The sequence below is a fragment of the Epinephelus fuscoguttatus genome, linkage group LG6 (assembly GCF_011397635.1).
Source record: "Epinephelus fuscoguttatus linkage group LG6, E.fuscoguttatus.final_Chr_v1".
In the NCBI taxonomy this organism is placed as follows: domain Eukaryota; kingdom Metazoa; phylum Chordata; class Actinopteri; order Perciformes; family Serranidae; genus Epinephelus; species Epinephelus fuscoguttatus.
The window spans coordinates 40,112,799-40,127,850 of NC_064757.1; the positions used below are offsets into that span (position 1 = coordinate 40,112,799).

Sequence of the window (15,052 nt, forward strand, 5' to 3'; positions counted from 1 at the left end):
GCATTTCCCTGTGACAGACACAAGTGAAAATGAAAGAAGATTTTGACACTGTTGATCAGAGCTGAGACGCCATTACAGGGTGTGAGATCTCTGCTGGAAAACACACGTTTAGAGTATTTAAAGAGGGCAGACAAAGAGACAGTAACTTGGTGAGTCTTGATTTTGAAAGATTATTGAGATACCAAGACAAATGGCTGAGAAAATTGCTCTTGTTGAAAGTTACCTGAGCTGCCATGTGTGTTCAGAGACTTTCAGAGATCCTGTGTCTCTGAGCTGCAACCACAGCTTCTGTTCAAGCTGCCTGCAGAAATTCTGGGAACAAGCTAAAGACAAAAACTGTCCCATTTGTAAAAGAAAATCCTCAAAGGATAATCCATATGTGAACTTTACACTGAAGGAACTGGCTGACTCCTTTGCTGGGAGACAGAAAGCTGGATCATCTGAGACAGAAAAAGGAGAGAAGAAGGAGGTGGTGTGTAGTAAACATCAAGAGGAGCCTAGATTGTTCTGTATGGATGAAGATAGAGCTGTGTGTCCTGTCTGTGAGTTTTCTCTCCACCAGAGTCACAAGGTGGTTCCTATAGAACAAGCAGTCAGTGAGCTGAAGGACCAGCTGAAATGTGACTTAAAGTCTCTGCAGGACAAGAGGGACAAATACAAACAAGTGGAGGAAACATACAATGAAGTGATTCAACACTCCAAGAAGCAGCTGTTGTCCACAGAGAGGCAGATCAGAGCAGAGTTCAACAAGCTCCACCAGTTCCTGAGAGAGGAAGAGGAGTCCAGACTGGCAGCTCTGAGGGAGGAAGAGGAGCAGAAGAGGAAGACTATCAGCAGAGAGATGAAGATGATTGAGGAGCAGATCTCCTCTCTGTCACACGGTATCTGTGCTGTTGAAGAAGAGCTGCAGAAACACAAGGTGCCATTCCTCAGCAGTTATAAAGCCACTCAGAGCAGAGCCAGAGTCCAGTGCTCACTGTCAGATCCACAGCTGGTCTCAGGAGCGCTGATGGATGTGGCCAAACACCTGGGCAACCTGTCCTTCAGAGTCTGGGAGAAGATGAAGGACAAGGTCCACTTCAGTCCTGTCATTCTGGACCCAAACACTGCAAACCCCCGTCTCTATCTGTCTGATGATCTGACCAGTGTGAGACGTGGAGACACAGAGCAGCAGCTTCCTGGCAATCCAGAGAGACACACTAAGTATAACATTGTTCTGGGCTCTGAGGGCTTCAGCTCAGGGACACACAGCTGGGAGGTGGAGGTGGGAGACCATCCTGACTGGAATGTAGGTTTGGCCAAAGAGTCAGTTGACAGGAAGGGAGAGATATCTGCTTCACCAAAATATGGAATCTGGTGTTTATGGCACGGTCATGGAAAATACACTGATGCAGCTGGTAAGACTGTCACAGTGAAGAAGAGTCTCCAGAGGATCAGAGTCCAGCTGGACTATGACAGGGGGGAGGTGTCCTTCTACGACCCTGAAGACATGACTCACATCTTCACTCACAGAGACACTTTCACTGAGAAACTCTTCCCATATATCAGTATTGGAAAGGCTGGTGATGCTAAAACTGCTGATATCAAAATGTGTCAAAGTGAGATTTCTCTGTGATGTTCAGACATGTTGGTGTTAGTGAAGACTTTACTCTGACTTCAGTGTCTGTCCAGATCTCACTGAAATAATCAAGACAATCAACAGTTAAAGCAGAAAAAGATTCATGTGCTCAAAACTCAAACTGCATTACATCATCAGGTTATAAACTCTCATACAGGTACAGATCAATTTATTAACCTGGTTATCATCATCTTGTGTTTAATCAGATCATGATATAACAAACACTGTATCCACTTCACCAAATACTTTGTTTACAGCTTTGTGATTCTTCACTTTGACAGCATTTGTCATGTTTTTTCAGATTTATTTCAGTTTGTCTGACTATGATTTTAATTTTAGATTTGCTGTTGAGGGTGACTATGAGAAATTATTTTAATGATCTGAAATTATCAGAGAAATTGTTTCTTAACCATCTGTTAACTCATGCAACCATGTCATAATGAATTTAGTTATATTGTCTTAAGCCAAAATGTATAAACATGATGAGTCCTGCTTTTGATATTCTGCTTAATTTTTCAGGGATCTGAAATAAATATGTGGTTCATGTTGTTTTGTAAATACTCTGATTGTATGATGCAGCTTTCTTGTCTTTTAAGAAACAGCTGAAAACATGTGAGGAATAAAGCATGGCATATTGAGGAAGAGTTGTGCAGTTTGTTTCATTATGAAGGAGTTGTATTGATTCTCACACTGGTCTGTACCTCACTGTGTGTGTGTGTGTGTGTGTGTGTGTGTGTGTGTGTGTGTGTGTGTGTGTGTGTGTGTGTGTTCCTAAAATTAGAAACAGTCAGTGTTATGGCTGTATGTGTTCCTGTGCTGTTGTTCTTGTCTCCTCTCCTGTAGCTCCGCCCAGGTGTGCTGTATTACCTACGGAGGTGCAGCTGGCCAGAGAAGGAGGAGCTGAGGAGCTCCTGTGGCAGCAGCAGAGGAGGAGTGGATTTATGTTTATGAATCCCTTTGGTTTGATTGTTTTAATGGTGTCTTATGTGGCTGATTTGGGTCAGTGGTAAAGTGTTGTTCACCCCACGAGTGGGACATAACACTCAGATATCACATTTAAAAGATGGTCAAACTTTACCCTCCTACAACTTTACTGCGTCATTATAAAGTCTGAAAAGTTCAGTTCAGAGTTCAGCAAAAGAGTCAAAGATAATAATTTACCATAATCTCAAGAAATATTTATTGATTCACTTTCCTAATAAATCAAACCAGCAGAATCATCACAGCTGTTGATGAGCTTTGTGATTTGAAGTTGTAACAGTGTGTTGATACTCAAGTCTGTTACAGACAGCCTCACCGAAGAGATGGAGCACTGAGGGTTGTTCACACACAGATGTAGTGATGGGTGTCTAAAGTTATTTGCTCTGAAGGAGAATTAAGATTTTCACCAAAGATTTGTTTCTTTAAACACGTTGAGTCAGTCAGCAGGACTGTATAATGCTGACACAGTGTATGAAGGGTGCAGAGATGGAGAAGCATTTCCAAGAAGACAACATGGTTTAAGAAATGTTTTCACTATTATATTTTATTAATTATATGACCTACTTAATGCAGTTTTCAGGGACAACATGATCACATGTGCATGATGTCATCAACATTGTTGAATGTACAGTATGTATACAGGATGTGATTGCATGGACACATTTTACTTCCTGTAAACGTCACAAGATGGAGACAAAGTCCACATGTTGTTCACAGCCTGCTCATTTTGAACACTGAACATTTGATTTCTGTCACTTATTTACATGCATATTATTGTTTGCAGCACAGTTTGATCAACAGTAGCTCCTCTTGGCAGTTTCTGATAGATTTTCCATTTAAGACACACCCTTGTCAATACACTTCCATCACTGCTGTGGCTCCTGATGTTGTTGCTTCATCAGGCACCAATTTAGTCAAATAATCTCAAAAACATTATTCACATGGAATTATATTTATGAGAACCAAAAATTAACCTAACCTCACCTCACTAAAATCCAGAGTTCCCTGATGCTGATCCCTGAGGTACCTGATGGTGTACTGTAAGACATACAGATGGAAGCCATGCTTTTCATACAATACCAAAAAAAAATTAAAAATGAAGGTATTTTGCATTTGATTTATTTATTGTATTTTCAAGAACAAAGTGAAACATTACATAGATGTAAGTGAAATCTTTTCTACCAGTTTGGACAACAGCTGACACAAATGCCTTTTATTTTTTTTTTACAGCTAAGGAGATGATGGCTTGTGGGAGAGTATCTGTGTATGAGTTTGAAGGAAACTCCCCTTAATCTTTTTCTCTTTTTTTCCTCTCTTTTATTCCTTGTTTTTATTGCTGGTTATTCAATATTTTCTTTTTTTCACTTTTCGGCTTTTAAGTGGAGTTTAGTGTAGGCAGGTGGTGATTACATACAACAAAACTCATACACAAACAAACAGCATCACTCCATCATCATAACAACAACATACAATAATACTACTACTAATAATAATAGTACTAATGCATTTTTATTTATAGGCGCCTTTCAAAGCACTTGAGGACACCTGTGTCCCTTCATACCTCCTCAGATGCATAAATTACACACAGACCCAAAATCTTGCACTTCCAATAAAAAGAACCATGAATATTAAGGTATTTTATGGTTACTTTCTTTTCACACCACACATAGTTCCACTTCAATCAATCATTTATTTGTCACATGGAATTATACAAGGTACAACTCACATGGTGATCCCATCAGTTCCTTTAACTTGTGCACTGTAATTTAGTCTTCTTACACTGTTGGCTGCTGCGTAATAAGTGTCTGTGTTTCCTGATGGTTGTGGTAATCCATGGTTTATATAGCAGTGAAGTCTCAGGGCTGCTGTGAAACTGTGCATACTTAGGGCAACAAAAAGGTTAATCTTGGGTGTGTGGGTACAATGGACAACCAGGACAGACAGGACGGCAGAGGAGATACCTGCCCACCAATGCAACTGGGCCGGACAGCCACAACAAAGATTCACAGGCTTGAGACCAGTGCAAACAAGATTCAGTTTATTTAGGACGTTCATGCACAAGGAGAAGGGTTAAAAACAGCAGCAAAACTTTGATCAGTGCCACTGAAAGGAGAGCTTCACAGAACACATACAGACACAGACAGATTACTATCAGGTGTGGTGAATCAGCCAGCTGATACCACTAATTAAATGAGATCAACCCTGAGGAATGACCTGTCCTTTGAGTATTGTACTATTCTCAACATCTTCAAACACCAGTGTATGACAGCAGAGCCTTTACAAATGTACAAAATACACAACTATACACAGAATAACAAAAAGAACAAAGTACAACACATGACACAACATATCCAAAAGGCCATGCTGGTACATGCAGATGTCTATAACAGCAGGACAAATTAAGTGTTTCATTGAGGCCTAAAGGCTGTTCAGTTTTAAGACGAAAGATTCATCTACTTTCAGACTGCAAGAGTTTAGTTGCCAGATCTGTATGTGTGCAGCCAGGGTTAACTGCATCAGTGCCACAGACACTGAGTGCAGTGGCTGGATGTTTGGCCTCCTGAAGTGTGTAGCTTCAGGGGATTTTGGATCCGCTCCATGAATAGATCTTCAGTGTTCACTGATTCTGGTTCTGACTTACTGGCTGGTTTTGCCTTTATATTGCAGACCACAGGGACATGAAAGAAGGTAAATAACGTTAGTGGAACGACAAGTAATAAGCCTCATAATCCTGTTTTGTTTTTTGTTGATATGACTGACAAAAGTGTTGGCTGTCTTGTTATTTTGGCAGGAAGTGTAATGGTGATGAGAAAAGAAGCCTATAGCAGTGATCCAGGAATGCAGGAATGGGACAGCATCTCACAGTCCCAAATTTTGAAAACTGTGATTCCTGTCAGTGCAGGTGAAGAGTGCTATATATTTAGACCAACTGAATGAAATGAACACAGTTAATTTCTTGTTGGCTGAAAAATAATAAATGTTGTAAAACTGGTTTAGTGTCACTCAGCCTGTTGAAATGTTCATTCCTCTGTAGACTAAAACACTACAGTCCTCTGCTTGTTTGTGGCATTTTGTGAACATCTCTGTTCTTTATTTAGTGAAACAAAACATGCAAAGTAATGATTTTTACACATTTTGCAGTGTACCCATACAGAGAAACTATCCTCTATCAGGAAGAAAATATTCAGCTCTGAAACACATCATCACAGCTCCATCTGCTGGTGACTAATGTACATTGCAGCATTTCCCTGTGACAGACACAAGTGAAAATGAAAGTAGATTTTGACACTGTTGATCAGAGCTGAGATGCCATTACAGGGTGTGAGATCTCTGCTCGAAAACACACATTTGGAGTATTTAAAGAGGGCAGACAAAGAGACAGTAACTTGGTGAGTCTTGATTTTGAAAGACTATTTAGATATTGAGACAAATGGCTGAGAAAACTGCTCTTGTTGAAAGTTTCCTGAGCTGCCATGTGTGTTCAGAGATTTTCAGAGATCCTGTGTCTCTGAGCTGCAACCACAGCTTCTGTTCAAGCTGCCTGCAGAAATTCTGGGAACAAGCTAAAAACAAAAACTGTCCCATTTGTAAAAGAAAATCCTCAAAAGAAGATCTAGCAGTGAACTTTGCACTGAGGCAACTGGCTGACTCCTTTGCTGGGAGACAGAAAGCTGGATCATCTGAGACAGAAAAAGGAGAGAAGAAGAAGGAGGAGGTGGTGTGTAGTAAACATCAAAAAGATCCTAAATTGTTCTGTATGGATGAAGATAGAGCTGTGTGTCCTGTCTGTGAGTTTTCTCTCCACCAGAGTCACAAGGTGGTTCCTATAGAACAAGCAGTCAGTGAGCTGAAGGACCAGCTGAAATGTGACTTAAAGTCTCTGCAGGACAAGAGGGACAAATACAAACAAGTGGAGGAAACATACAATGAAGTGATTGAACACTCCAAGAAGCAGCTGTTGTCCACAGAGAGGCAGATCAGAGCAGAGTTCAACAAGCTCCGCCAGTTCCTGAAAGAGGAAGAGGAGTCCAGACTGACAGCTCTGAGGGAGGAAGAGGAGCAGAAGGGGAAGACTATCAGCAGAGAGATGAAGATGATTGAGGAGCAGATCTCCTCTCTGTCACACAGTATCTGTGCTGTTGAAGAAGAGCTGCAGAAACACAAGGTGCCATTCCTCAGCAGTTATAAAGCCACTCAGAGCAGAGCCAGAGTCCAGTGCTCACTGTCAGATCCACAGCTGGTCTCAGGAGCGCTGATAGATGTGGCCAAACACCTGGGCAACCTGTCCTTCAGAGTCTGGGAGAAGATGAAGGACAAGGTCCACTTCAGTCCTGTCATTCTGGACCCAAACACTGCAAACCCCCGTCTCTATCTGTCTGATGATCTGACCAGTGTGAGACATGGAGACACAAAGCAGCAGCTTCTTGACAATCCAGAGAGACACACTAAGTATGTAAATGTTCTGGGCTCTGAGGGCTTCAGCTCAGGGAAACACAGCTGGGAGGTGGAGGTGGGAGACCATCCTGTCTGGAATGTGGGTTTGGCCAAAGAGTCAGTTGACAGGAAGGGAGAGGCAAAAGCTACACCAAAATATGGAATCTGGTGTTTATGGCACGGTGATGGAAAATACAATAATGGTCTTGGTAAGACTGTCACAGTGAAGAAGAGTCTCCAGAGGATCAGAGTCCAGCTGGACTATGACAGGGGGGAGGTGTCCTTCTACGACCCTGAAGACATGACTCACATCTACACTCACAGAGACACTTTCACTGAGAAACTCTTCCCATATATCAGTATTGGAAAGGCTGGTGATGCTCAAACTGCTGATATCAAAATGTGTCAAAATGAAATTTCTCTGTGATGTTCAGACATGTTGGTGTTAGTGAAGACTTTACTCTGACTTCACTGTCTGTCCAGATCTCACTGAAATAATCAAGACAATCAACAGTTAAAGCAGAAAAAGATTCATGTGCTCAATACTCAAACTGCATTACATCATCAGGTTATAAACTCTCATACAGGTACAGATCAATTTATTAACCTGGTTATCATCATCTTGTGTTTAATCAGATCATAATATAACAAACACTGTATCCACTTCACCAAATACTTTGTTTACAGCTTTGTGATTCTTCACTTTGACAGTAATCAGTTTGTAAAAGTTGTTTTTCTCAACTGTCTGAAATGAATTGTTGATTGTTTTCGTGCAACCATGTCATAATGAATTTAGTTATATTGTCTTTCGCCAAAATGTATAAACATGATGAGTCCTGCTTTTGATATTCTGCTTAATTTTTTAGGGATTTTTAATAAGTATTTGGTTCATGTTGTTTTGTAAATACTCTGAGGTCCACTTCTGCAGCTTGAAGGGTGCAGAGATGGAGAAAACAAATTTGTTTCAGAAATTCTTTTACTATTATATTTTAATAATTATATAAAGTACTTAATGCAGTTTTCAGGGACAACATGCTCACATGTGCATAATGTCATCAACATTGTTGAATGTGCAGTATGTATACAGGATGTGATTGCATGGACACATTTTACTTCCCGTAAACGTCACAATATGGAGACAAAGTCCACATGTTGTTCACAGCCTGCTCATTTTGAACACTGAACATTTGATTTCTGTCACTTATTGTAAGACACGCCCTTGTCAATACACTTCCATCACTGCTGTGGCTCCTGATGTTGTTGTTGCTTCATCAGGCACCAGCTTAGTCAAATCATCTCAACAACATTATTCACATTGAAATATATCTCTAACATGAGTCTTTTCAGCTCTTAAGAGCCCAACATTTATTTTGTGCTGCTGTACCATCATCAAGATCCAAGATACAGATTCACACTTAATTTCAACATGTTTCATTTTGTGCAACTTTTGTTTTTCCTTCTTGTATTTTCTGCTGGTGTCGCAGAAAAACTCAACTGCTCAATAAAACTCAGAACAGAAGTACAAACAGGGCAACATGAGTATCTGTATTAGTCCAGTTTTTCTTTCCTCCCATTAAACACTTCACAACACAAACATTTCACTGTTAAAAAACAAAGCAGTGACATCATCATGACCGACACTGGTTACAGTGCGATCACATCAGTGGAGTGGTACTGAATCCAGGACATCTTGTAGGAGTCGGTCTTTAAGTGAGCGGCTCCCTTGTGTCTCATGACAAACTGGATCCAGAACATGGCTCGGTCCAGAGGCTTCATGGGCTGGTCTCTGTGCAGCCTGGAGAGCTCCTGCATCTTCTCCCTGTAGGACACCTCATAAAGCACCGCCTTCACCGCCTCCAGGAAGTTGTCTGTGTTCAGCGTGCCAATGTCCAGCACTTTGCCAACGCCCCTCACTGTCATCCTGAACAGGTTATCATCCTGGTCAAACATCAGAGGAAGGCAGATGATGGGAACTCCATGGTAGATGGCCTCTTGAAGTCCATTGGTGCCTCCGTGGGCCACAAACACTCTGGTCTTTGGGTGTCCTAAGAGGTCATTTTGGGGCAGCCAGTCCAGCAGCAAGGTGTTGTTGCCCAGGGTGGACGGTCTCTTCCCAGTAAGCCTCCAGATGACCTTATGAGGTAACTGGGCAAAATCATGTCGGCTTCTTACAGTGGAAAGATGTTGTTCAGTAGATTAACAGTGTGTGCAGCTTTTGTCTGACAAGCAGCAGCAGATGTTTGTGTTTGTGTGATGCTCATGTTTTTATGAGCTGTTGAAATTAAATTCTTTAGTAAGTAGACATAGAAAATATCCCACATTATTTAGATGATGTCCTTTTGTTTGTTTTCCTACAGATACATGTGCAAAGAATTTGCTCTGTATTGTACAGTTGAAAAACATCCTGACGCCATCTGCTGGTGATGAAATGACAAAGCAGCATTTCCTCCTAATAATTCACTCTGTGACAGAGCTGAGTACAAATTCTTTTCTGACACTGTTGAACAGAGCTGAGACGCAGCTTGAACATTTCACTACATTTATTGAAACAAGTGACCAAACAGAGACATGTTAGTGAGAGTTTGAAGAACATTTCCTGATGGTTATAAGAGACGTGCTGCCATGTTGGAAGAGAACTGAACTGAAAGCTGACCACGTGGCTGTATCTTAATGGACTATTCAACATTTAATCAAAGTGGACGAAATAAACACAGTCACACTGATGTGTTAGCAGAGCATGTTTCCTGTTGCATGATCCTGTTGTTTAACTGGTTTAGTGTCAGTCAGCCTGTTGAGATGTTCAGTTCCCTGTTTCATGTTTATGGTGTTTTCATGAGCTGTAGAAATTAAATTCTTTAGTAAGTAGACATAGAAAATACCCCACATTATTTAGATGATGTCCTTTTGTTTTCCTACAGATTCATGTGCAAAGAATTTGCTTTGTATTGTACAGTTGAAAAACATCCTGACACCATCAGCTGGTGATGAAATGACAAAGCAGCATTTCCTCCTAATAATTCACCCTGTGACAGAGCTGAGTACAAATTCTTTTCTGACACTGTTGAACAGAGCTGAGATGTTACATTTCAATGAGGACTGTCAGTTCTCAGAATACAGGACTCCTGTCTGTCCCCACAGTTAAAAAGAAATCATCAGGTCACAGGGCCCTTTCCTATCAGGCCCCCGTCCTCTGGAGTAACCTCTGTGTGTCCCAGGAGAGGGCTCCCTCCTCAGTCGCTCGAACTGAGGTTTCTCTCATTTTGTCCTGGTTATGATTCTTTTCAGGAGTTTTTCCTGATCTGATTCATCTCAGGACAGAGGGTGGCATAAGCTGCACAGATTGTGAAGCCCCCTGGGAAGATTTGTGATTTGTGATATTAGGTTATTTATAGAATATTGATTTAACTTGACTTGAGGGTTGAATTTAAAACTAATCATGTAGCTGTATTTTAATGGAGTACGACACATTTAATCAAACTACTTGTAATAAACACAGTCATACTGATGTGTTGGCAGAACATGTTTCCTGTTGGCTGCAAAACAAATATGTTCTTCAGCTGGTTTAGTGTCAGTGAGCCTGTTGAAGTGTTCAGTCCTCACTGGAGGAATAAAGAAAAATCACTTTGTGTTTCACTGCAGCTTTGACACTTCAGCTCATTTATTGAAACGAGTGACAGAACAGAGCGACCCAGTCACCAGAATAAATGTTGGTGTTGTATGTTTCTGCAAACCACAGATTTGTAACGTCATTTGTATCAGATAAGTTGAAACTTGGGGCATCGGTGGCTTAGTGGTAGAGCAGGTGCCCCATGTACAAGGCTGTTGCTGCAGCGGCCTGGGTTCAACTCCAGCCTGTGGCCCTTTGCTGCATGTCACTCCCCCTCTCCCCCACCTCACACTTGTGTGTCCAATCTACTAAAGGCTAAAAATGCTACAAAAAATTTCTTTAAAAAAAAAGATAAGTTGAAACTTTACATTTTGCTCATGTGGGTCTGGCCCCACGCCACACAGCAAACATGTTTTGGTGATGGTGATCCCATCAGTTCCTTTAACTTGTGCACTGTAATTTAGTCTTCTTACACTGTTGGCTGCTGCGTAATAATTGTCTGTGTTTCCTGATGGTTGTGGTAATCCATGGTTTATATAGCAGTGAAGTCTCAGGGCTGCTGTGAAACTGTGCATACTTAGAGCAACAAAAAGGTTGATCTTGGGTGTGTGGGTACAATGGGCAACCAGGACAGGACGGCAGAGGAGATACCTGCACACCAATGCAACTGGGCCGGACAGCCACAAAAAAGGTTCACAGGCTGAGACCAGTGCAAACAAAATTCAGTTTATTTAGGACATCCATGCACAAGGAGAAGGGTTAAAAACAGCAGCAAAACTTTGATCAGTGCCACTGAAAGGGGAGCTTCACAGAACACATACAGACACAGACAGATTCCACTAATTAAATGAGATCAGCCCCGAGGAATGACCTGTCCTTTGAGTACTGTACTATTCTCAACATCCTCAAACACCAGCGTATGATAGGCAGAGCCGGCCCAAGGCATAAGCGAACTCAGCACCTGCTTAGGGCCCCATGACCACTAGGGGGCCCCCAAGAGCAATTAACTTCAAAAAAGAAAAAAAATATATATATATATATATATTTTTTTTTTCCATGTGTGAGTGATGATGATTCATATATTATCAATTGTACGTTCTTGTGCAAAAAGACAATATCATGTTAACAGAGTGTAGTTTCCTACTGCCTCTGCCTGCCTGCTCTAGACTAAATGTCAGAGCTCTGCTAGTAAGGTGGGCATCCAGCCGTGCAGTGCGCACTGCGCATCCACGGAGCTAGGAGCAGGTGGCTAATAATAGGCTCGTTCAAGATGAACTGCGCCTCGCCTGGAAAGTAGACGAGAGCAGGCGGCCGCAGCGGGGGGCGGTGACAAAAAGCTGCGGTGAAGTCGGACAGTTTCCCGACAGTTTCCAGCAGCCTTCAGTCCGTACAGGAAGTCACAGACACACTAACATCCTGTCTGGAATGATGTCAATTCATTAAAAAAGTGATCAGACCCATATACCAGTTTGTTTTCACCATCAGTCACACAACATGTTTTCTGTCACAGAATAAACCTTCAGGTCAGACAAATACAATCTCAATCTCTAAAATTCAACAAAAATGAAAAGTTTATCTAAAACGTCATATTGTTGAGTCGACATCTGAACCAATCAGCTGTTAGATCAGGTGAGAGCCAGGCGGTGCAGTCGGTGGAGAGCAACTGCAGCGCATGGCTCTAAAAACTGCGGCCGCCTCGCTCTTGTGGTTTTATCGCCGTCCACTTTTGTAATACGTCAGAGCAAGTCGGGATGAAGTCGGACACAAAACTAACCAGCATGCATTGTGCGCCGATCGCCCGTGATCGAATCTGCGCAGGCCTGGCTCATCTCAAACGAACCTAGTGTTGCAACAAAGGACATACCCTTCAGGGGCAGAAAAAAGAAAAAGAAAGAAAGAGGAAGAGGAGAAAAGACAACAAGATAAAGGTATGTTTGTATGTCTTGGTAATGTAACGTTTGGTGTCACGGAGATTTTGAAAAGTTTCCTCAAATTAGGAAAGTCCCTAATTATTGTTGATATTTTGTTCCAACTATATTAGCCTATAATAGCAAATTTTAGCTAACGTTAGCTAGCTAGCTAGCTAGCTAGCTAACGTTAGTTCAAAGCCAGAGAAACTTCTCTTTTAACTGGAAGGTTAGATAGCTTACTATTCAAGCTAACGTTTTTGTGTTTGTATATGAATAAGTTGATTCTCGGTGTATATTTAAGCAATATCACACGAGAGGGAGTGATGTTGTACGACCGAATCACAGCCGTGACGATATCACAGTACAACATCACGAGCTCGAGTGTGATATTGCTTAATTATATATATATATATATATATATATATATATTTTATTTTTTTATTTTTTTATTTTTTTGATTTTTCGTTTTTGATAACAACGTTTGAAAGCAAATGTTTAATAACAACTAACATTAAATACAGACGCGGTGACGTTTGCTAGCGATATGTTTTTGCATTAATGAATTAACTTATAGTTTGAGATATGTTTGCTGAAGAGCATAGTAATTTATGTGAGTAAATAAACACATTCCTTTTACATCAACTCTCTGTTATTTTCACGAGTTATATGAAACTTCCCCAGGAGCACTGTTAAAGTATTTTGGAGGAGGCACTGACTCAGTCCAGGGGCAGTCCACCTCCTCAGGCTCAGCCAAGGCTAATTAAACAGGTGAGGGGAAAAACCGTCACCATATATATTTAATTTCTAGTCAAATTATCTCATTAAGATATACTAATATAACAAGACATAATCATATGACAAGGGACATGTTTTTCATCTTAGATCCATCTCCATCCTCTGACCCATCCTCTGTGCCCACTGTCTCCTCTGTGTCTGCTGCAACCTCAGCTCTACCTGGGGCCTGTATCACGAAGCGAGATCAACCTTTCCTGGGTTACCCAGACCTATCCTGGGTTGACTAACCCTAACAATGGCAATCAGGATAATCGGTATCACGACGCTGGATATCAACTCGGTAACTCAACCCAGGGTTGCTTTATCAAGAGCCGTGAACGCGCACGCAGCGGACCAATCACAATCATGAGAGAAGCGCAGCGTCACTGAGCGTCACAAAGCGCCGTATGTGAGGGAAAAAACTTGAGTATTTCTCGTGAGGATCAGAGATTAACTCTACTAAAATATAAGGAAGGAGAAAAGCAATATTACAGAAAAGGCCAACACCGTGGCAGCTGCAGGAGGAGGAAACATGCGTGGCAACGCATAACGGGATGAATAATGTTTAGTTTTAGTTTAGATTAGTTTATTTACACATGATGTTAAAAACAGACAATAAATTACCAAGATTAAAAAAAGAAAAGTGCCGGAGAGGTTAGAAGCCACTAAAAGCTTATCAAAGAAATTCCCCTGTCAAAACATCAATGAAATCACATAATAGAGAAGAAAAAAAACGGGTCAGGAAAGAAGAAATAGAGGAGGAGAGAGGGAAAAATCAAGACAACACAAGGCAGCAAATAAAATGATGTGTAGGTTAAATTACTCATCACTGGTTCAAGTAGCTACAGTACCTGTACCTGTACATCTGACACTGATCACGCCCTTGAATCCCATGAAATCAATGCTGCGCAGATGAATTGCGTGTATTACAATTATCGTCTAACATCATTGCGTCTGATAAATTGGTCTTTTGTCATAACGTTATATATGCTACAATAAAGCTTAAAGCTGACGCCACAATTAAATCATATCAACACCAAATTGATAGTCTGAATAAAATCATCCTGATATTGAGCTGTGTTAGAAATTAACAGCTGCACAAAAATATACCTAGTCTCCCTCTTTAAAAACAAAAAGGAAAATCCTCAAACACCATGAAGTGTAGACATGATAGGCTACTTTCCACATTTCCAGCAGCAAAGCTGTCAATTAGGCCCATTATCTTTAACAGGGATCATTTCCTCCAACAAAACAAAATGTTGGCACTAATTAATGGTGCTATTAAGTGTCCGCAAATGATCAGTTTCTTTCTTATGAAGGGGTGGGATGAAATTTTGACTTCTTTCCACTCCTTTGTGAACAATCTTTTCATTGTCTGTTGTTGTTGCTTTCTTGTCTTTTTTAATGTTCAAAATAAACTTTCATATCAAAATCAATCAAATGAATTAAACTTCCCGTCATGCCTGGGCTGCATTTCTGTCAGCGGAGTCATGTTTTTCCGAACAGCTGATTGGCCAGTGGGTGGTGCTTTTTATAGGATCAGATTCAACCCTGAACTTACCCTGCTCTGGAGCAGGATAGCCGTTCAGAGTAAGTTACCATGGTGATCTACCCCGATAAGAACTGAACCGGCTTCGTGAGACCGAAAACCCAGGGTTAACCCTGAAGTTACCTCGCTGAGACATTAATCCTGCTTCGTGACACAGGCCCCTGGTAAGTTAACAACAA

At 41.2% G+C, this 15,052-nt stretch overlaps 3 protein-coding genes and 1 long non-coding RNA gene across 4 annotated transcripts; 3 read left to right on the forward strand and 1 right to left on the reverse strand.

The window, feature by feature from the left end:
• Positions 1-54: 54 nt before the first annotated feature.
• Positions 55-8,557, forward strand: LOC125890104 (nuclear factor 7, brain-like). The gene is made up of 2 exons (XM_049578580.1): positions 55-1,756; positions 7,602-8,557. The coding sequence occupies exon 1, from the start codon at positions 191-193 to the stop codon at positions 1,613-1,615; it is 1,425 nt and encodes a 474-aa protein (XP_049434537.1). The 5' UTR covers positions 55-190; the 3' UTR covers positions 1,616-1,756; positions 7,602-8,557.
• On the forward strand, positions 5,906-7,613 carry LOC125890100 (nuclear factor 7, brain-like). The gene has a single exon (XM_049578576.1). It carries the CDS (start codon positions 6,030-6,032, stop codon positions 7,458-7,460), a length of 1,431 nt encoding a protein of 476 aa, XP_049434533.1. The 5' UTR covers positions 5,906-6,029; the 3' UTR covers positions 7,461-7,613.
• A 120-nt stretch (positions 8,558-8,677) lies between the features above and the next one.
• Positions 8,678-11,169, reverse strand: LOC125889683 (UDP-glucuronosyltransferase 2B20-like). Its single transcript, XM_049577726.1, has 2 exons — positions 11,114-11,169; positions 8,678-9,200 (listed from the first exon to the last, which is right to left on the reverse strand). Exons 1-2 carry the CDS (start codon positions 11,167-11,169, stop codon positions 8,678-8,680), a joined length of 579 nt encoding a protein of 192 aa, XP_049433683.1.
• A 1,101-nt stretch (positions 11,170-12,270) lies between these two features.
• Positions 12,271-13,710, forward strand: LOC125890166 (uncharacterized). The gene is made up of 3 exons (XR_007449512.1): positions 12,271-12,568; positions 13,232-13,318; positions 13,433-13,710. It is a non-coding gene; the product is annotated as an uncharacterized LOC125890166 (long non-coding RNA).
• Positions 13,711-15,052: the final 1,342 nt, after the last annotated feature.

Coding starts and splice junctions, on each gene's coding strand:
- LOC125890104 (XM_049578580.1), top strand. CDS start 191: ATGGCTGAGAAAATTGCTCTTGTTGAAAGTTACCTGAGCTGCCATGTG.
- LOC125890100 (XM_049578576.1), top strand. CDS start 6,030: ATGGCTGAGAAAACTGCTCTTGTTGAAAGTTTCCTGAGCTGCCATGTG.
- LOC125889683 (XM_049577726.1), bottom strand. CDS start 11,169: ATGGATTACCACAACCATCAGGAAACACAGACAATTATTACGCAGCAG. Junction 9,201..11,113: donor ATTACGCAGCAGCCAACAGT/GTAAGAAGACTA, acceptor TTCCACTGTAAG/AAGCCGACATGATTTTGCCC.